Source organism: Pelobates fuscus, chromosome 3, assembly GCF_036172605.1.
Source record: "Pelobates fuscus isolate aPelFus1 chromosome 3, aPelFus1.pri, whole genome shotgun sequence".
NCBI classification, from domain to species: Eukaryota; Metazoa; Chordata; class Amphibia; order Anura; family Pelobatidae; genus Pelobates; species Pelobates fuscus.
This window is the reverse complement of record NC_086319.1, coordinates 243,253,695-243,276,144: the sequence shown is the minus strand read 5'-3', so window position 1 is coordinate 243,276,144 and position 22,450 is coordinate 243,253,695. Positions and strand designations below refer to the sequence as shown.

The following is a 22,450-nucleotide window of genomic DNA, read 5'->3' as shown; positions in this document are numbered from 1 at the left end:
TTGCCTTCGGTTTTTCTTTAAAGAAAGGGGAAGAGGTTAACAGTGGGTAGTGAGGTTGGCTGACAGTGGCTGGATGAGAAGAGGTTAACAGTGGGAAGGGAGGTTGATTAACAGGGACTGGCAGGGAAGGGGTTAACGGTGGGTAGAGAGGTTGATAGATAAAAAGTTTTATGGGTATTTGAGTTTGTCTCTTTATTTGTATTTATAATAAACAAATGACACTATATGATACCTGTGGAGAGGAAGTGTTTGTGTATGTGTGTGATGTGGTAAGTTCTAGTTTCTGAATGCTATATTTGTAGTATAACTTAGGTTGAGTATTTCTTGGGCAGGTATTGTGGGCATGTGTTGAGTGATGCTTATATATATATATATATATATATATATATATATATATATATATATATATATATATATACACACTTCTCTGAACTCTTAAATGGCATAGAATTGAACAGTAAGATGTTTGTTTGTATGTGTAAATTACAGTATCGTGTTCTGTCCCAAACTTACCAGTCAGCTTTTTTCAAACAATCCACCTGAGCTCCCTTATTGAGCAGATACAACACACATTCTCTGTAACCCATGGATGCCGCTTCATGGAGGGGCCTCTTGTAATCACTGTTCAGAACTTCAACATTCATTCCAAGATCATCCACCAGGAATGTCAAGAAATTAAGGTGGCCATGTCTAGCAGCATAATGAAGCAGAGTATCTCTAGACTTCCCAAAGTGCCTGTTGGGTAGCTGACTGACTAGATGTGTTTCTCTCTGCAATTCCTCTTGAAAAAGACTTAACCTGCCTTCTTGGATTAATTTCAGCAAGTATTTCTGCTGCTCTCCATCGGACATTGTTATCCTTGTTTTATGGGATCAATGTAATTGGCGTTTGACTGACATGATTCTACACACAGTCTGTGCATGTACGAAACGTTCTTATTTAGAATCTTTCATTTCGTCAGTAGCTACACAGTAACATGTGCAGTACTGCAGCAAGGACAACCATGAACGTACCCGGTGTACTATCACTTAGTTGCCGAGTGCTGTGTGAAATGTAGACTCTGTATATGTAGAGCAAGCGGCTCCTCGGGAAAATACATATTTGTCCCTGACTGCAAACCGTGTGTATTACAACCCGACAAACGAGGCTTGGAACACAAAGGTGGAGGATTATAGACATAGCATATGTCTATGTGGAGGATGTTTTGGAACACACTAGGTAGAAATGGAGCTGCCATGTCTTTGTGAAATGTATAGGGCGACCGTCAAAAAAATAATGTGTTAATAATTTTCAAGATTTTGATAATGTCACACTAGTGTTTAATGATATCAGGGATGGGGCTCTCTGGTGCTGTATTCTCTAAAAGTAAAGTTTCAAAGCTTGAGAATATATTCTTTACTATTATTTTAGCAGTTTTAGGGAGGTATTTAGTAGACAGCGAACTGTAATGAATTGAGAAAGGGGAAAAAAAACAACTTTATTTTTCAGTTCGGTTTTCCGATTCCCACAATTTATAACATTTAGTCACTGTTCAGAATAGATGTGTGTGTGCTTAGATGAATGTCCGTCAAAATTGGGTTTGAAAACATAGCAAACCTCCCTAGCAGGGTCCAACTCGGCCAGATATAACCGATTAGTTTTATTGCAATACATGTGCGATGGCTGGTAAAAACAACAACACACATAACAAAAAACTAGAGCTTGTAGGAAAGGAGCAGCTGGCACTATTTTACCCTCTCTCTCCCCCCCCCCCTACTTTTTCTTTTACTAAGTTCAGTTACTGGAGACAAACCGACCAAAATGAGGCTTGGAACGCAACCAGAAGCTCTCGCCACTGACACGCATGCTCTCCAACACGACTTCTTGGAAGTAGGTGGCTGATTTTCAGCTCGATGTAAAGCTAGAGTTTCAAGCGATTCAAAGCCCTGTTTCATTCTGACTTCCTGGGGTTCTGAAATCCGGAACAAGGCAGAGTAAGTCACCTTTATTTTTTTAGTTTTAGGCACAGCGAATATATTGCAGTAATGTTTGTGCCTGTCTACTTGTGCCTTATTTACGTTCTGTATTGATCAGTGGAACATAAAATTTGGGGACATGTGGAAATTACATTTTTAAAACTGCGCAAAAGAGATGCTTGGGGTGTGTGCTTTCAAATTTAAAAAAAAAAAAATCCTGTTTTTATATGTGTATATATTTTGATTAAATATCATCAATAATTAAGTGTTCTAGCATAGCAAGACCACTTAATGTTATCTCACATATATATTATTATTATTATTATAGCCAAATTTACCACCCTAACTTCTCCCACAGTTTTTACACTACATAGACAGTAATATACCGAAACGTGCGGATTGTTCCTGATCGGATTGCTATTACTTTGTGGAACATTTTGTTGAATGGTTCACGGAATATCGTCGTTCTTGTGGCGAAATTGGTCCCATAGGAATGAATGGCAAAGCTAGAGTGGGAGCTGGCAAAAGCTGAAAAATCAGGACATGATTTCTAAACTGCATTTGACCATTTGTTTGCAACTCACGCCGTCCATTGACATTCATTGAAACTGCAATCTAGCCAGCTCAAATTTAAATCTAAACTGCGACTGTGCCTTAATTTTTTTTTTTTTTTTAGAGACATACTATGCACCAGAATGTAGGTCTGGGTCTTGTGATTCTCACAATATAAAGCTCTTCGCTGTAGGATTTATAGTTTTTAAAATACGACCGTTTGAAGATGGCAACCGCCAGTGAAGTGAGCAATTTGGAGCAGTTTGTTTTTAACCGCTCTTCTCTGCCCTGTTTGAAATCTATTTGTTCCTGTTGGCAGTTGGTGGAATGCCCTTGCTGTAGAGTGAGTGAACCACACTCCAACCTTTCCACAGTTACTCCAGCCACTCCAACCACACAACAGTTACTCCAGCCACTCCAACCACACAACAGTTACTCAAGCCACTCCAACCACACAACAGTTACTCAAGCCACTCCACCCAGTTACTCCGCCCACTCCAGTTGTAGACTACTGGTGGAGGCAAGAACACTTCACACAATTTCCCCAGAAATTGTAGCTTTTCTAGTTTTACTTACCATTTATGGTTTCAATGGGGTATTACTACTGCATCTGTGCTGCAGTTTATAGTTTTACTAATATAACTAAGTACTCAATCTAGCTCCGTCATTCATTTATGTTTGAGCTTTGCTTTAAAAGTTATATTGTTAAAAAAAAAAAAAATATATATATATATTTTACTATTTCTTTTAAACTAATCTATTTTTTTTTTTTTGGCAAATAGTGAACAGACGTAAACATCTCACTGAATTTGATTGTCGTGAACTGGCTCAGAGCAGGGAAGGTACTTATGCTCTTACCCAACCTTTCAACCACAGGGGAACCAGCAGTTATGCATACAATGGATTATATCCTCGAAGCAATACTGAAAGAGGAAAAAAGAGAGGTAGGCCCATTCCTGCCAACATAGTATGCAAATTCAGCAAACCATGCAATTAATACTACAGTATAATTTATACGTTTTAAAATAACCTTGCATTAAATGGAGATTTCAAGTTGTAATGGACCAGGTTTTTTTAAAAAAATATTTTTTTAAAGTTCGTAACATTACAGTTTGCACAGCTTCTGCTATCACCTTTACTGACTAACATTCATAGTTTTTCTCCTTTACATTAATCTATGGACAGTTTATTGGGAGAGGAGTAGATAATTCAAACATTGTAGTTCATATTTTCATAGGAAGACCGCGTGTTGTTGTAGAGCAATGTCTAGTTTAAGCTTTATGTTCATGCAATACTGGTGAGTGTTACAGTTAACCCCACGGTTTCTAAATTAGTGAGTTGTTTGTTTTTTTTTGTCTTTCTTTTCTTGGCCTCCCATTAAATCTTCTAATTTTCTTTTATGTATATTTAGGTATGACTCTTGAGGTATTTGTTTTCTTTCTCCAACATACTGCCTGTGTTAAATGCTACAGTTGAAAGGCCTTGAGACACATGCAAGATATCACCGGAGTGCTAGAAGGTTTTCTGTGCATGGGGAAATGATTACTACATTGATAAGGAAAATAGGGGAGTTACATTTTGTAGAAAGTACAGAGAAGTAGGGATACTATCCATGCCCAAGGTGGATAACACAGTTAATAGAGAAATGCATATGATGAGTTTTCAAGCACACAATTTTGCAGCTATAACACCAAAATAAAAATGAAAATTATATTAATTGTTTTGCAAATGCAAGCAGTTCAAGTTGTAAGAATGAGGGGAAAGGGGCTTGTAGTAAAAAAATAAGCAATGTCTTATCATAGTCTTTATAGATTAAAACCTAACATCTGGTGGAGCTGAAAACGTTTTGTGCCTGCACCAGCATCAGGACTGAATGTCCTTCTGTATGCCTCATCTGTGATGCTACCTTTACTTAAATAATGTCAATTTTCCCCTTTATTTGTAGCAACTGATGCATTTTTTTTCTAAGCCAAGCTTTATATTTGCAAGCAGTAACAACCTACATGCACCTTTCCTATGATAAAGTTACATTTACATTTCTATGCACCAGTGTTTAAGTAGAATGGTTATGAAAGAAAATTTTACTTTTGCTGGATATTTTTGGGTTGAGAATCCCATTGTCCCTAATTCCATTAATTACCAAAGATGGGCAACCTGATGGGTAAACCTATTGTTGCAGAAATTGGTTCATTAAAAGAACGTTTATTACTTATTAACGCATAAGTTATTATAATTTAAAACAAATAAAAATTAATGTTTGATTTTTGGCTCTATCTCCAGTGGTTTGGGAATTTGATAGAAAATATGTGCTTTTTTGGCAACCTAAGTCCCAAATCTTTATTAAGGCATATTAAATGATATTATTATTATTATTATTATTATTTTCTTTTTAAATGCAGTTTGGGGGCCTGGCAACCCAGGCAGTTATGAAGCTTATATCTTATGCAGACCCAGCAGATATGCAAAGAGAGTTGTTTTCAAATTGAATTACATCTGACTCAACAGCAAGATCTTGGAAGCTTCGTTTGGAAGACCCAAAATTATAGATGGCGAGATCTTGGTGAAGAAAGCTTTGTTTTAGGGTATTTATGCAAGGTCTGGGCTCAATTAAAGAAAAAGCTAGGAGTACAGGATAAAATAATTGAGACTATTGACATTCGCATATTAGCCAAAAATATTCCTGGTCTAGTTATAGATAAATGGTTTGAATCTGGGTAGCTGACATTTACACTAATGGAACACTGAAATCATTTTCTAAGTTAAACTTAGAATATAATCTTGCCATTAAAGAAATGTTCTCTTTTTCGAGAATTAAAGGCTTTTTACAACAGACAGCTGCAAGTGACATACTTGAAAACGAGAGAAATCTCAATGTATCCTTCCGGGCAAAATATTTTATATATAAGTGTTGATGAACATAAATTAGGCTTTTTAAAAAATATATTGTGTGAGAAATTAGTTTCTAAGCTTATGTCAATGGCTTATTTACCGATTTCCTATATAGATCGAGGAGACGGTTATAAGATTGTAGAGAAATGGAATAAATTACTTGATATAGACATAAATTGTGAAGAATGGCTTTTTGCCATAAAAAATTATAACAGCGATATTCATTGCACTAATCTTATTGAAAATCAATATAAAGTGATTTCATTTCTGGTATTTGGATCCCTTGTTAATGAATAAGTTTACCCCTAATTCTAAGTGTTGGAGATGTGATATTGAGGGAGCAGATTATCTCCACATGTGGTGGGGCTCTAAAATTGTGGCTAATGTATAGAAAATACCATTTGATAAACTTCATACATTGGGGAGATTCAAGATAGAGCAAAAACCTGAAATAGGGATCTTACATCTCAATTGGCCAGTGCTATCCTTTAGAAATGACTTGATGTCTACTTATTTTTTTGTAGCTACAAAACTTCTTCTAGCACGACATTGGAAATCAAGAGAATTTATAAGTTGGCGAATCTTTTTAAAAGCCACGTTTTGTTCCTGTGCAGTATGGAAGGGGGATTAAAATTGTTTGAATAAGAAGTCTAAAATAAATAGTACGTACATTCAGAGTTGGCTAACCCAATTGAAAAACCTGTAATTAAAGCTATCAATATATTGTCTCTTCCCATCTGACTAATAGTATTAGAAAGTTTTCTGGTTTATTTAGATATGGAAATTGGTCTGTCTCCCGATAACTTGGCACTAAATGTTTGTATTGTTTTATGTGAGATTTTTGATTGACTATATATTGTGCATTGGCCAATAGGTAACATTCTTTTTTATATATATATTATTACAATACATGGTTTATATATATATATATATATATATATATATATATATATATATATATATATTATTACAATACATGGTTTTGTGTTTAGGTTTCGGGATATGTATATATATCTGTTCATAAAAAGGAAATATATAATAAAGAACTATTGATTTAAAAAAAAAAAAAAAGTATTCTCGTAGCTAGACATTTTTTCCCTCATAATGATGGGAAGGTGGTTTTGCCTTTAAGAGGTAGCAATTTGCAAACTATTTTGATTATCAGGAAATCAAGTGGCTTTTTGTTTGAGAACTTAAGCTCAGAATATGATGTCCTTAGCTTTATGAAATAGGCTTACATATGCACTGTATGGACGCAAGTATTGGAACACCTGACCATTACACCAATATGGACTTTTATGAAATTGCATTCTAAATACATAGACATTAATAGGTAGCTGGTCCACCCCTTTGCAGCTATAATAGCTTCCACTCTTCTAGGAAGGTTTTCTACAAGATTTTGGACTCTTTCTGTGGGTATTTTTCTCCATACATTCAATAGAGCGTTTGTGAGATCAGGCACTGACGTTAGGCAAGAAGGCCTGACTTACAATCTCTATTCCAGTTCATTACAAAGGTGATCAATAGGTTTGAGATCAGGACTCTATGTGGGCCAGTCAAGTTCTTACACACCAAAGTCATGCAGCCATGTCTTTATGGACTTTGTTTTGATCACTGGGGCATAGTCATGCCAGAATAGAAAAGTGACTCCCAGAAACTTTCTACTAAGTTGGAAGCACAACATTGTTCAAAATGTCTTGGTATACTGAAGCATTAAGAGTTCCCTTCACTATAAATAACCCCTGAAAAACAACACTTCTAGCAAGAATATCTAGCAAGGATGCAATTTCATGAACTGGCTTATTGCAATGGTGGCATCCTATTACAGTACCATGCTTGAATTTACTGAGCTCATCAGAATGACCCATTTTTTTAATTCGTTTTTTTTATCACAAATGTTGAAAATGCAGACTTCATGGCTAGATGCTTGAGTTTATACATCTGTGGCAATTTGTCTAATTGAAACACTTGAATTCAGTAATTAAGAGGTGTGTCCCAATACTTTTGTCCATATAGCGAATTCAAAGTAAGTTTTCTCTTACATTCACTAGTTTTGTCTAGTTATGGGGCTCTTTTTTCTGAGATTAGCTTTTGCATCTCAAGGTCTACACTACTGTATCGGCTAATAGAGATACCGATATTGCCGATAATACCTCCCAGGACCGCCAGGCTCATTACAAGCTCGGCGGTCCTGGGGGGTCCCCAGACGTAGCAAGCATTTACTCACCTCCCTGCAGCTCCTCCAGCTCCCCAGTGTAAATCTCGCGAGACCCGCGGCACACTGCCGTGAGACTTACACTGGGGAGCTGGAGGAGCTGCAGGGAGTTGAGTAAACGCTTGCTGCCCGCCCTCCCCCCACAGCTCAGCCAATGCCACTGGACCACCAGGGATTGCTATATCCCCCCTCCCTGGCCAGGCAACAAGCAGGGAGGGGGGGACAACAAAAAATAAATAATAATGATTAAATGTAAAAAAAATAATAATAATTTAATATAAAAAAAAATGTTTTTTTTTTTATAAAAAATGACCCCTCACGGGGGGCGGGGCCTGACCATCATGGCCGACAGACGTGTGCTTGGTGAGCTCCTCACACAAACTACGAGAATCCAGCCACAAAATGGGATGTTGACCCCAAAAAAGCAACCAGCGAGCAAGCACATCGTACCTGACCGATGGGGAACACTCCCAGATGACTCCGGAGACCCGCCAGCCGACTTACAGCCGAGCACCGGTTCTGAGGCCTACCCTCGTGGGGGCACTCATGGGGGGAGGAAACGGGTGATCCTCCGCCCTGGGGCTGCCGAATTCAAGCAAGCAGCCCGTTCCCCCCCCCTCTGGACCGGCGGGGGTCATCCCGGTCCCTGCTGGGGATACACAGACACATGAGAACGGTTCCCAGAGACACGCCGCAATCTCCCGCTCCTGGGCCGCATCCAATATGGCCGACGGAACGGAGAACTATCCCACAACGACTTGGGAAGCCAACTTTGACGCAGCCTTTAATAAGATCTGCAAGGCATTCTGGTGCCGGATCGCAGCACGAGCAGAGCATCAAACAGCAGCTCCCTTGGCGACTGGTTCCACTAAGCCAGAAGGCCCAGATACCCGCATGGACGAAGCCGCAGTCTCAGCCACCCACCCTTCTTCTGGGCTGGGTACTCACCTGGAGACACCCCTCCTACGCCAGCCATACACCCGGGGAGACTCGAAGTTACCCTGGGCACATGATCCTCCCAATGGGATCCATGGCAAGATGGCACAAGTTCCCTTTAAGGCCTCAGGCCGAAGACAAGTGGCAAGCAGACTCAGCAAGTCCAGAAACCACTGGAAGCAACCTGCAAACAAGTCAGCTGTCAGAATCTCCGCCAAGGAAGAACTACCGAGTATAGCACTGCTGCCTTTCAACCGTGAGTGGGTTACACAGGCTCCCTCCTCGCTGCCCGACAACCGAGCACCCCGAGACCATCGCACTGCCTCGCCCTGCGGAGTGGGATAGACACACTTACCAATGCCCATGCCCAGGTCCACAAGGACACTCGCTCAGCAACCAAGGACTTGGATAGTTTACGCCTGTTTTATCATAGTAAAGTGCAAATCTCCGTGGCGATGCCTTATGTCTATGCTAGTAATTATGCTACAGATTTAATCCCTTTGTTGACTAGTATTGCTATCTCCTACCTTGTTATTAACTACCTGATCACAAGACAATAGTTCGCCTTTCGTTAAGCCTGAATGTTTTAAAGTTAAAAAATTGTGCAGATCCAGCCTATGCCATATATATGTCACATACAAGTTGTCGGTACCTGCTATTGTGGCATTACCTGCATGTATGTAAACCTTTGCACGCAAAAAAAAAAAATTAAAAAAAAAAAAAATGACCCCTCACACACACACTCCATTATTATACACAAACACACTGTGTATATAATGCAGTGTGTTTGTATAGAGTGTGTGTGTGTGTGTGTGTGTGTGTGTGTATATAATGCAGTGTGTTTGTATAGTGTGTGTGTATATAATGCAGTGTGCTTGTATAGTGTGTAACACACACTGCATTATATACACACACTATACAAACACACACTGCATTATCTACACACACTATACAAACACACACTGCATTATATACACACACACTATACAAACACACACTGCATTATATACACACACACTATACAAACACACACTGCATTATATACACACACACTATACAAACACACACTGCATTATATACACACACACACACTATACAAACACACACTGCATTATATACACACACACACTCTATACAAACACACTGCATTATATACACAGTGTGTTTGTGTATAATAATGGAGTGTGTGTGTGAGGGGTCATTTTTTATATATATTTTTTTTAATTTTTTATTTTTGCGTGCAAAGGTTTACATACATACATACATACATACATACATACATGTATATAATGCAGTGTGCTTGTATAGTGTGTGTAACACACACTGCATTATATACACACACACTAGACAAACACACTGCATTATATACACACACACTATACAAACACACACTGCATTATATACATACATACATACACACACACTGCATTATATACATACACACACACTGCATTATATACATACACACACTGCATTATATACATACACACACACACACTGCATTATATACATACACACACACACTGCATTATATACATACACACACACTGCATTATATACATACACACACACACTGCATTATATACATACACACACACACTGCATTATATACATACACACACACACTGCATAATATACATACACACACACACTGCATTATATACATACACACACACACTGCATTATATACATACACACACACACACACTGCATTATATACATACACACACACACACACTGCATTATATACATACACACACACACTGCATTATATACATACACACACACACTGCATTATATACATACACACACACACTGCATTATATACATACACACACACACTGCATTATATACATACACACACACACTGCATTATATACATACATACACACTATACAAACACACTGCATTATATACACACACACTACACAAACACACTGCATGATGTAAACACTGCATTATATACACAGTGTGTTTGTGTATTTTTTATATAATTCAGTGTGTTTGTGTAGTGTGTTTATATAATGCACACTACACAAACACACTGCATTATATAAACACACTACATTCACTATACACACTACACAAATACACACACTCTGCATTCCTTATATACACAAACACACACACACTTTGCATTTAGTATATACAGAATTCACTTTACACACACACTGCATTAACTGTACGCACACTACCCACACACTACACAAACACTCTGCTTTCATTATATACACACTAGACAAATACACACAGCATCCACTACACAAACACTCACTGCATCCACAACGCTCACACTACACAAACACACACTGCATCCACTACACACACACTACACAAACACACAGCTCCCCTGTCTAAACACACTGCATCCACTACACGTGGCATGTACATTTTGCGCATTTACCTTTAGAAATAGTTTTTATTTTCCAAAATGGTAAATGTACAGAATATCGGCAAATTATATCGACTATCGGCCTGAAAGTTCACAGAGTATCGGTATCGCCTCTAAAAAATCAATATCGGTCGATCCCTATATTTTAGAACATAATTTTGTAACAAGAAAATATCAAAATGTCTATAATAGGACACATTTGTTATTTCTTTATTAGTACATGAAATGCTGTTTATTCACTACCCGTGTGAATGTTCTATGTACACAGGGCTTTAACCTCTTAAGGACCGTGTGTGTTCAATGCCGTCCTTTTTGGGGCGGTCCTAAACGCCGGCGGGCGGCATAGAACGTCCCGCCGTCCTTTTACTTACCGGGTCCCCAGACGTTCCCCCGATGGCGGTTGTGATCCTGGGGTCTGTTTGGGAGCTAAGGCAAACCCCCTCTGCCCAATCCAGCCCCCTCCCGGCCATGTGATCGTGGGGTCCTCGTGATCACATGGCCTGAATAGCTCGCTTATGCAGTCTGTCTGAACCAGAGCGAGAGAACACAAAAAAACAAGTCGCAAGAGTGTGCTGAGAACGGACTACAGCTCAATTAGCCTGCTCTTTGGTGGGTCCCCGATCAGTACTCAAGCTGGTTTTAGCTCATCTTGTGCCATTATAGAGAACCAGGCCATGCATCTCCGACTGATTCCACCGAAAAGGGAAGAACAGATCCAAAATACACTGCACAAGAAATACAGCAACCCCAGATGATCGTTTCAACCTTGTTAGGCATCATCAGTGAGGTATAGCCAATATCCCTCTAGGCACCGTGAGATAATACAATTCTTATAAATATATATATTTATATATGAAACCACACACACACACACACACACACACACACACACACACACATATCTATATCCAAGTAAATACCGGCACTCCAGGAATTTTTCAATGCACTGCACAAGAAATACAGCAACCCCAGATGATCGTTTCAACCTTGTTAGGCATCATCAGTGAGGTATAGCCAATATCCCTCTAGGCACCGTGAGATAATACAATTCTTATAAATATATATATATTTATATATGAAACCGCACACACACACACACACATATCTATATCCAAGTAAATACCGGCACTCCAGGAATTTTTCAATGCACTGCACAAGAAATACAGCAACCCCAGATGATCGTTTCAACCTTGTTAGGCATCATCAGTGAGGTATAGCCAATATCCCTCTAGGCACCGTGAGATAATACAATTCTTATAAATATATATATATTTATATATGAAACCGCACACACACACACACACACACACACATATCTATATCCAAGTAAATACCGGCACTCCAGGAATTTTTCAATCTTTACAATATTCTTTATTCAATACAGGACATCAACGTTTTAGCTCCTCATGGAGCTTTCATCAGGATAACCGTGCAGTATGTGTGCAAAGTGCAGTATGCGTGATATATGTAAAAAGAAAATCGCAGCCAATGGTGAAGTAAGTACTTATGATAAAATAAATAATAAATAGTATCTAGAAATTGTAAGTACAATGCTATTTATTATTTATTTTATCATAAGTACTTACTTCACCATTGGCTGCGATTTCCTTTTTACATATATCACGCATACTGCACTTTGGAAATACCTTTGTCAACTATAACAACATATCCTGAGACGGGGATCGTACCATCCAAGCGCATCACAGCTGAGCTCTGTTATAGCTCATAAAAATGTAAGTGGATTGTGTATAGTTATATTCACCACTTCAAGATATAAGTTTACTGTATTGCACTATTATTTTTATTTTTCTTATTCCGAGGTCCTGATCTATTGGAAACACTTGAGAATATATGTATGTACATTTTGCATAATTACTAGGTGCGGTATACGCTTTTTTTCTGTTCTTGTTATCTATTCACAAGGTTTTGGGAATCCTTGTTTTGTATACTGCTGCCTGTTCAAAATTCACTATAGCGAGCGCCTATTACCCTTTTCTTTTTTCTGTGTCATTGATCCCAGTGTGAAACTAGGTTTAGATTAGCCTCTGCCACTTAACACCATCTTGGAATCCTTGATTTACAGTTTAACAGGTCTTTTTTTGTTAACTGTTTGAAAATCTTTGTGTGCAAGTACTGTGTATGCGTACAGTGTTGTGTTTCTTAAAGTTTTAGTAGTAAATCCACAAAACACATCTCATTTAGCAACACAAACACATATATTTTTGCTAAATAAAGTTAGTTTACACAATCTTCCTCGGCCATGATAACTGCCACCACTGCTATTGGTACTATTCTGTCTCAGGATAGTGGCTTTAGCAGAATGTCCGTTACAGTAGTATCCCCAATGTATTGTTTTTTAATGGTGGTGATGATATCGCTCTTTCCCCACCCACTATTACCTGTGGCCCAAGAGCTACTAGAGAGGACAGGCAGCACCAAGTAATTTCTCTGGCAGCTTGTGTGCACTGGCCTCCTGCATATTAACCACCTTCTCCAAGTCTTCTTTAATTATTTTGCAATCACCTCATCCAACAGAGATTTGTGTAACATCAGCTACGCCTATTACCAGTGTCACAAGTAGGTCATCCACTGTCCTTTTGTTTTTTTTGTTTCTTTTTTACTATCACCAGCACTACTACCACCACCAGCAACATTTTCATAAGCATTAATCAACCAAGTGCTCGTGTACAAGCTAGCTTTGCGACAGTTTCCACGGCCACCAGTGCAAATTCACCCACAATGCAAATGCAAAAGTCTAAGGGCAATGTATTGTGCCAACAAATCGAAGTTTGGGTTCACGTTAAAAGCCAACAAGAAGGGTGATTTTTGAAGTGCAAACTTGCAACACAGAAGTTAATAGGGGTAGAGTGGTCATATCACTAGAATCGGTATGACCCAACATCTGAAAAGATAACACAAGTATGTATTGGACTGAGGACCTGAAGCTCTGGGAACCTGATCTGTGACGGTCAGTTTGCTGCAAGCTTGTTTTGGGTTTTAAAGACCTACGAAACGGGTCTGCAAACTGTAAGAATGCTTCTATGTTACTATAGAAGTGGGTCTAAGCTGTCAGCACTGCATATATCCCTAATCAGCCTCAGTACTCCATGACTTTGGGCAATATTGGGTGTGGAAGGGCAGGCCTTGGCTTATCTATATAACCGCGTGGAGTGTTGAGACCGAACACAAGATTTAGGCAACACAGAGTGCTGACAAATTGGACTAAATTTTGCCTGTGGACCCAGAGTGCTGTCAGTTTTTTTCTGACTCCTGGCTGTTAATTTATGGGTAACAAAACTAAGAGTTGGATTGTTGCACTGCTTTTTTTTTAATAACATGTGAGTCACTCAGCAGCTTATGTTATCATTTTCCTGTGATAGTTATTTAAATTGCCTGTGTTGTATAAAAACGTTCTTTTGAAATCTTTTATTTTCTATAGTTAGATGCAAGACTGGCGACTGCAAGGTTGTGAAACAGGACACAAGTCTTCCTCGTCAACATTCTACCAGTATCGGTCCTATAACTTTCTGTGCTGAAGACATGGATGACTCTGTGTCAGATGATGAGCTCATGTCAACCTATATGGATGAACACCCTGAACTCTTTGACAAGTATGATCTGCCCCAGTCAGATCCCACGTCAAATAGGAAAAGGCATTTTAATTTAATAGGAAGTCACAGTTCAAATGCAAAAATCTGGCATCCAGATGGAGGCTTCGCTATGCCAGCTTCAAGCAAGTTCAGCGAGGAGGAGGATGATGATGAAATGGCATCCCTTTTAGATATGCATTCTGATCCTTGTTATGGACTCCTGGGTACCAGTGATGTTGAAGAGCTGCCTTGTGAACTGTTGAACCAGTTTCCAGATGAACTTTTGCAGTGTATATTTGGCTTCCTTCCCATCAGTGATCTCTACTTGAACGCGAGCTTGGTGTGTCATAAATGGAATGTCTTGATCAGGGATACGCTGGTTTGTATTTGAAGTATTTTTTATTGACTAAAAGGAAAAAAATGATCTTCCAAGCAGGCAAAATAACATTTTGATATATGTTTGTATGTTTAACAAAACGATAAAATTGTGCATGGCTTTTCACACTTTTTCTAAATACATATTTTTATATCTCCCATTTCAGTTTATTCCATGGAAAAAACTGTATCACCAGTATGTTGCACAAGAGACGCATGCGGTAAACCATATTGACATTCTTCTCAAACAGAATGGAATTATTGCAGAGGACGAGTCCTGTATCCTGAAGCTTGTAACGTAAGGAGAACATCTAATATAACATTAATATTATGTGCTTTATGATTTTATTAAATGAAAACATATATTCTGCATTGCTGTATTATATAATTTCCTGTATGAGTCGCAGTCTGTTTATTTGGACGTTCATGTTCTTGCATGATCTTGAAGGATTTGTGTATATAATAAGTAAATGAAACTGCACTCAAGGACTCCTTTCTCCATAACCACTACAATAAACCATTGTTTTTATGGTCAACACCTTCCTGACACTGGAACGTTGCATGCTGTCCTTCTCAGAGAAGGCGTTAAGGGACACTGCAGGCCGCTAAAACAAGTTAAGTTTAAATTAAAGCTAATAGGCTCAACATACCTGTGATTGGTTTCTTTTCTTTCAATTCTGTGTAGTTTTCTGCCGTGCTGTAAAATGTTTTGCTGTTTTCAGCAGTGTAACCCAGCCTCCGTAGCTACCCCCTCTAACATTTCAACATGTTCCAGATACCTGAAATCACTGCTGCATACAGCCCTTTAACCCCTTAAGGACACATGACGTGTGTGACACGTCATGATTCCCTTTTATTCCAGAAGTTTGGTCCTTAAGGGGTTAAAGCCATTGCAGCTTTTTTTAAATCCCCATAGATACAACTTTAATGTGAGCAGGGTTAAATCCCTGCTCTCACCATTAGAGCCAGCTATCAACAAATACCTGAGATTTCCTTCGGTCAGCCTGGACTATTTTCAGTGTTTCCAGGCTGATCAATGAGCTGCATGCAGTCCTTTAAATCCATTCAGGACATTCTAGGGCTTTAGGCTGCTGAAGGGAGACCCCTAGGGTCCGACCAAACCCTGACAGGGTCACCCTGCATGTCCCCAAGCAAGTTGTAATCGGTGCTGGGCTTTCCAAGCTAACCAGCGCTGATCACAGTGTAATTGGCTGGGAAAGCATGCTTCATTCACTACTGCAGGAATAGGGTCCTGTAATACTGAAAAAAGCCAATAGATGGAGGCAACACATCGCTGTCTCATTTTTTTTAACTACTGAACCTATCTTCGCCAGTTATTTTTACATTATTTTTCTGTCTGTCTCTTCCCCTGTATATCGCAAACCTTTTTATGTGCAATTCTCTGACAAACCTGTTTCTCTGTCTTTTTGTTGTTGTTGTAAATATACAGATGTATATTCTGTGTATTCCACGGTTCTATACCACCATTCTTAATCATTTTCTTTTCTGCTTTATAACTTGTGTGTGTAGGGCTATGTTAGTGATGTCAAGGGCTGGATGCATGTAGTGTTAGATGTATATATTAGGCATGTATTTGGTTGGAGTTGTATGTGTGGACCTTGCCTGTTTGTGATTGTGTTTATGTGAATATTACATTCCTTCTTGGTTTCTTGTTGTTCTTCCTGAATTTAGGCTGAAAAAGCCAAAGTTAAAATCTAGCTGAGATTTGTTTTTTCTTTTTCAGCTCTTATTATTGAAGAGTTAAAATAATTTTTCAATTCTACACTTATTCATACTTTGTAGGTTTATTCACTAAACTCAGATTGCATTTGCAATTCAGATTTCAATTCACCACCACACAATGATTTTAGTTATTAAATCCTTAGTGAATAAAACTTACTTAAAAGTACTTTATCCCTTTCTGATTTTGTTTGCCCACTGACAAAGAAATGATCAGTCTATAATTTCAAAGGAACACTATAGTCACCTAAATTACTTTAGCTAAATAAAGCAGTTTTAGTGTATAGATCATTCCCCTGCAATTTCACTGCTCAATTCACTGTCATTTAGGAGTTAAATCACTTTGTTTCTGTTTATGCAGCCCTAGCCACACCTCTCCTGGCTATGATTGCCAGAGCCTGCATGAACAAAAACTGGTTTCACTTTCAAACAGATGTAATTTACCTTAAATAATTGTATCTCAATCTCTAAATTGAACTTTAATCACACACAGGAGGCTCTTGCAGGGTCTAGCAAGCTATTAATATTGCAGGGGATAAGAAAATCTTAATTAAACAGAACTTGCAATAAAGAAAGCCTAAATAGGGCTCACTTTACAGGAAGTGTTTATGGAAGGCTGTGCAAGTCACATGCAGGGAGGTGTCACTAGGGTTCATAAACAAAGGGATTTAACTCCTAAATGGCAGAGGATTGAGCAGTGAGGCTGCAGGGGCATGTTCCATAAACTGTTTCATTAAGCTAAAGTTGTTCAGGTGACTATAGTGTCCCTTTAATGGTAGGTGTTTTTTTAACAGTGAGAGACAGAATAACAAAAAACAATCCAGAAAAAGTTATAAATTGATTTGCATGTCAATGAGTGAAATAAGTATTTGACCCATTCAAGTTAGTGCTTAGTGTCAAAACCCTTGTTGGCAATCACAGAGGTCAGATGTTTCTTGTAGTTGGCCACCAGGTTTGCACACGTCTCAGGAGGGATTTTGTCTCACTCCTCTTAGCAGATCCTATCCAAGTCATTAAGGTTTCAAAGCTGACATTTGGCAATTCGAACCTTCAGGTCCCTTCACATATTTTCTATGGGATTAAGGTCTGAAGACTGGCTAGGCGGGGGGGGCGTGGTTTGGGTGCCGACCAAGATGGACGCGTGAGAGAAGAGCTCCGCTCCACTATCCCTCATAACAGCTCTTACAAAGCGCTTACTAAGGCTAAATGGGTCGCACGAAGCGACCAGACAACCCCCAGACTCCTAGGAAACAAACTCAAAGACCCCTGGACAGTTTTCTGCACCCGCATTCTACCGCGAGCGGGGAGCCGAGCAGCCCCAAAATGGCGTCGCCGTCCACGGCGGATCCTGGCACTGCTCCCTTCGAGAGGATCGAGGAGAAGCTGCAGAGCCTAACAGCCGCAATGGTCACTAAAACCGACCTGCAAACCCTTACCACATCCATCCAAGAGGCGGTCCGAGCAGAACTGGCGGGGCTCCGCGCAGAAGTGACCGCGCATACAGGCCGCATTACCGCCATGGAGGAGTCTGCTGCGGCCTTCACAACACGCCTCCAAACTACAGACACGGCGGTGGCACGCCAGGGAGGGATGCTCCTGTCCATGAGGAGGCACCTGGAGGATGTAGATAACAGGGGCAGAAGGCGCAATATCCGAGTCCGTGGCGTGCCTGAATCGGAGAGCTCTGAGAACGTGGTGGAGGTACTAACGGAGCTATTCAACTCTATACTCCAGACACCCACACCGCAAGTGATCGAATTCGAACGAGCCCATAGAACACTACGACCGCGTACTGTGGAAGACGGCCCGAGAGACATTCTTTGCTGCCTACATTCCTTCCCAACGAAAGATGCCATCATGCAAAAGGCACGGGACCGACAGTCATGGCCCTACAGGGGGACGCAAGTGTCGCTATTTAATGATTTGACCCCGTTCACCCTGGAGGCACGCCGCGCACTCCGCCCGGTCACCAATGCCCTCAGAGACCGCCACATTACATATAAATGGGGATTCCCGTTCGCCCTCATGGCACGACAAGGTAACCACTGGGTGTCCCTCAGGGGGCCAGACGACGTGCCGGGATTCCTGGAAGAGCTCGGCCTTCCCCAGCTGCCAATACCGAATTGGATATTGGGCCCTCCAAACCTCCCTCCGAGACCTCAAAGAGGGAGCAGGCGCAGAGAAGCAAGATCCCCACCAAGTGAGTTTGCCAGGCGGCGAAGAAACCCTACTTCCCCTGAAGAATAAGTACTCTACCCGATGATGGCGACCCTGGATCATCCTGGATATCCTCGTTTGCCCCGGCCTGCTCCTCGATCATTGTCACCTCAACGCCGTTGCAGTTCCAGCTCGCCCTGAAGGTACTTCGTTGCCCTGCCTTGAGATGATTGTTGCCTGAGCTCCATACCCTGACAAAAGAGACGGAACACCCACGGCTGACATCTTCAGGTACATTGGGGTTATCTTTTTCTAAGCGGGGCCCCCTCTGGGACTGTAGACTCATGGCACTATGTCTGATTCGGTGCCGCTCCCCCCCCGCCACCTGACTCCGTTACTACCAGGGCTCTGGAATTATCTTTGGGGTGGGGGATATCGGGTTGGGGACCTTGGGGCTTTGGGGCCAGTCTCCGAGCTGCCTGCCGTTACAAGGCTTTGGACATCAGCTCAGAATGCGTTGCAGCAGAACACGTGAATATGCAATCTAACAGTTAACTATATAGACCTTATATTGATTGACATGTATGAACGCAATGTTTCCCATTTACACGCTACCCGATTCTGTCACCGTTACATTGCTGTTGGGTATTAGGAACGGGGTTTCCGGAATTCCGCCCTTGCCATACATTCCACACGCTGCACTGAACGGTAGCTAGTTGTAACTGAGCTTTAATGGTACACGGCAAGACATATACACCTCAGACCTCTATGAGCCTCCCCGGGGACTGATGTCCACTCGTACCTTCAGGGAAACCCCATGTACACTCTGCCCACTTCTTGACCTCGATGTATACGACTACTCACAGGCACTCTCACTGTCGGGTGGGCGGGGGAGATAATGACCCTGATCCCGAGGTCTACACGTACCCACACTCTCAGGGGGGGAAGACGGCCTCATACCTAGGGAGCGAGGGCCATATATGCACTGCGAGGCTGACATGGATCGGGGGGCACAGGGACACGGGGAGAAGTGACGCGGGAATTCAGTGGGTAACGCATGGTATATGGGGACCTGATCCAGGCCACAGGGGTAGTCTTTTCATCTATACTATCCCATGTTTGATACTTAATGTTTCCTGTCCTGTATTTCATATTTTACGTATAGAGTTGACATGTCTGGTTATGAAACAAAACTGTGTTGTTGAAAGTTAATATAATATTGCATATAATGTATATACACGTTTGACACATGTGACCATTTGCACGCGACGCATAAGTAAGCCCAACCCTCAAAATAGATAGGAGGGTGGAGACGGGTGATCTCAAATTCCATACATCTCTAACACCCTCTGTTATCTCCTCTGACACTACTCCTGGTGCGGACCCTTTATCACGCTTCCCACACCTATACTAGTGCTCAGGCTTCACAGCCAGGCCGTCGGCTTTCCCGGCCGCTGGGCAGGCCCCCGGTCCGGTGCTTATCGGCGCTGGTTGCAGCACTTGTCCCTCCCCCCCCCCCACCTCACAGCACTTGTCCCTCCCCCCTACGATATACGCCCCCAATAAGAAACAGGCTCCCTTTTTACGTAATGTCTTACACAAACTGGAAGATTTTACGGACGGGATCCTTCTGGTGGGAGGCGATTTCAACGCTCCTTTAGATCCGACACTAGACTCCTCATCGGGGCATAGCTGCCTGTCACAACGCCACATCAAAAGCATCCGAGAATCTCTGGGCTCTATGAGGCTAGTCGACTGTTGGAGAACCCTAAATCCCACGGCTAAGGACTATACGTATTACTCAGCTCTACACGACCGATACGCCCGCATTGATTTCCTCTTTATTACACAGGAAGGCTTATCTAGGTTACGTAGGGCCGACATTGAGCCAGCTGCATGGTCAGACCATAGCTCAGTTATAATGGAATTAGAATCCCCTCTATTCCGACCGTCTAGGTGGACATGGCGACTTAACGAAACTCTCCTATCGGACCCGGGAACCAGAACACAAATCACTCAAGAGCTGGAACAATTTTTCAGGGACAATGACACTCCCGGGATGTCCCCCATCACTATCTGGGAGGCCCATAAAAGTGTCATCCGAGGTGTACTCATACGCACTGCCACGATCAAGAGACGAGAAGCGATGCGGGAAATGACCGACCTCTACCAATCTATAGCGCACCTAGAACGCCAGCATAAAAGAACACATCTTAACGCAGTATACGGCGAATTGATGGAAAAAAGAAGGAACCTTAGAGACCTCATCCTGAAAAGACACCTCAGGACGGTGCGGCGCTCAAAAAGCTTCTACTACGCCCACGCGAATAAAGGGGGCAAATACCTGGCGAGAATTCTCAAGGGCCCCTCGCCTCACAGACAGATACACAAAATACGGCTCGCAACAGGAGAGGTGTCGCCCATTCCGCAAAAAATCGCGGAGGAGTTTAGGAAATACTACCAAAACCTGTACAACCTGCCTTTACCAGTAGACAGAGAGTCTCCGACGCGACAATCTACGCGGATCCAGGAATACCTACGTGGCACCATCGCGAACACAATTACCCGGGACGAGGCCCTGATACTGGACTCCCCGATTAGCACTGAAGAACTCACGGCAGCTCTTAAATCCTCCAAATCCGGCAAGGCCCCGGGACCGGATGGCTTTTCGGTCGGGTATTACAAAAAGTTCTCCAATACCCTGATTCCCTGGCTGACCAAGGCAATTAACGAGGTTGGGGAAGGGGGAAACTTCGGACTGGAATCTCTGGCGGCCACCATCACGGTACTATTAAAACCAGGGAAAGACCCGCTGGCCTGCGCCAGTTACCGCCCGATCTCCCTGCTCAATGTGGACGCTAAACTATTTACCAAGGTTCTGGCTACTAGATTGAAACAACTCCTTCCAGAATTGATACACGTTGACCAAACCGGTTTCATCCCGGGCAGGGAGGCTAGAGATAGCACTCTCCGACTCTTCTCCATTCAGCACCACGTCAGGCGGACAAAAACCCCCCTAATGCTGTTATCGACGGACGCTGAAATAGCGGTTGATCGCGTTAATTGGAACTATATGATAGCAACGCTTCAACAGATGGGATGCGGGCAACGGTTACTCACCTGGATAGCAGCATTGTATAGCAAACCCAGGGCCACGATCAGAGTTAACGGAGCCACGACAACCGACTTCGCAATCAATAACGGCACCCGTCAGGGATGCCCGTTGTCACCCCTGCTGTTCGCAATAACGCTGGAACCGCTACTTCAGTCGATCCGCTTGAACCCCGACATCCAGGGATACGACTGGAAGGAGAAATGTCATAAAGTAGCGGCGTACGCGGATGATCTGCTTTTCTTCATACGCAACCCCAGAACCACCATACCTTGTCTCCTCTCTGAAATTGAAAAATACGGGAAACTATCAGGGTTCAAGCTCAATCTTGCGAAATGCGAAGCCTTGAATCTCACATTACCCTCCTCAGACTACAACTCGCTGAAACCTCACTTCACGTTCCGATGGTGTCATGACAAAATGAAGTACCTCGGCATCTGGATACCCACAGACCCGTCGGACATATACAGGTTCAACTTTCAACCCATGTCACAAAAGATAGTCGCTGACCTCACCAAATGGTCACATCCACACATC

The 22,450-nt window shown here is 41.6% G+C and overlaps 2 protein-coding genes across 2 annotated transcripts in view; one reads left to right on the top strand and one right to left on the bottom strand.

The window, feature by feature from the left end:
• Positions 1–1,009, bottom strand: part of ANKRD16 (ankyrin repeat domain 16) — a 56,762-nt gene extending 55,753 nt beyond the window's left edge. The window contains exon 1 of the mRNA XM_063448288.1: positions 514–1,009. Within this exon, the coding sequence (XP_063304358.1) occupies positions 514–851 (338 nt within the window). The 5' untranslated portion in view covers positions 852–1,009. The remainder of the gene's footprint in view (positions 1–513) is intronic.
• Positions 1,010–1,782: 773 nt separating this feature from the next.
• FBH1 (F-box DNA helicase 1) overlaps positions 1,783–22,450 on the top strand; it is a 116,180-nt gene continuing 95,512 nt past the window's right edge. The window contains exons 1-4 of the mRNA XM_063448287.1: positions 1,783–1,973; positions 3,290–3,451; positions 14,379–14,908; positions 15,072–15,202. Of these exons, the coding sequence (XP_063304357.1) occupies position 1,973; positions 3,290–3,451; positions 14,379–14,908; positions 15,072–15,202 (824 nt within the window). The 5' untranslated portion in view covers positions 1,783–1,972. The remainder of the gene's footprint in view (positions 1,974–3,289; positions 3,452–14,378; positions 14,909–15,071; positions 15,203–22,450) is intronic.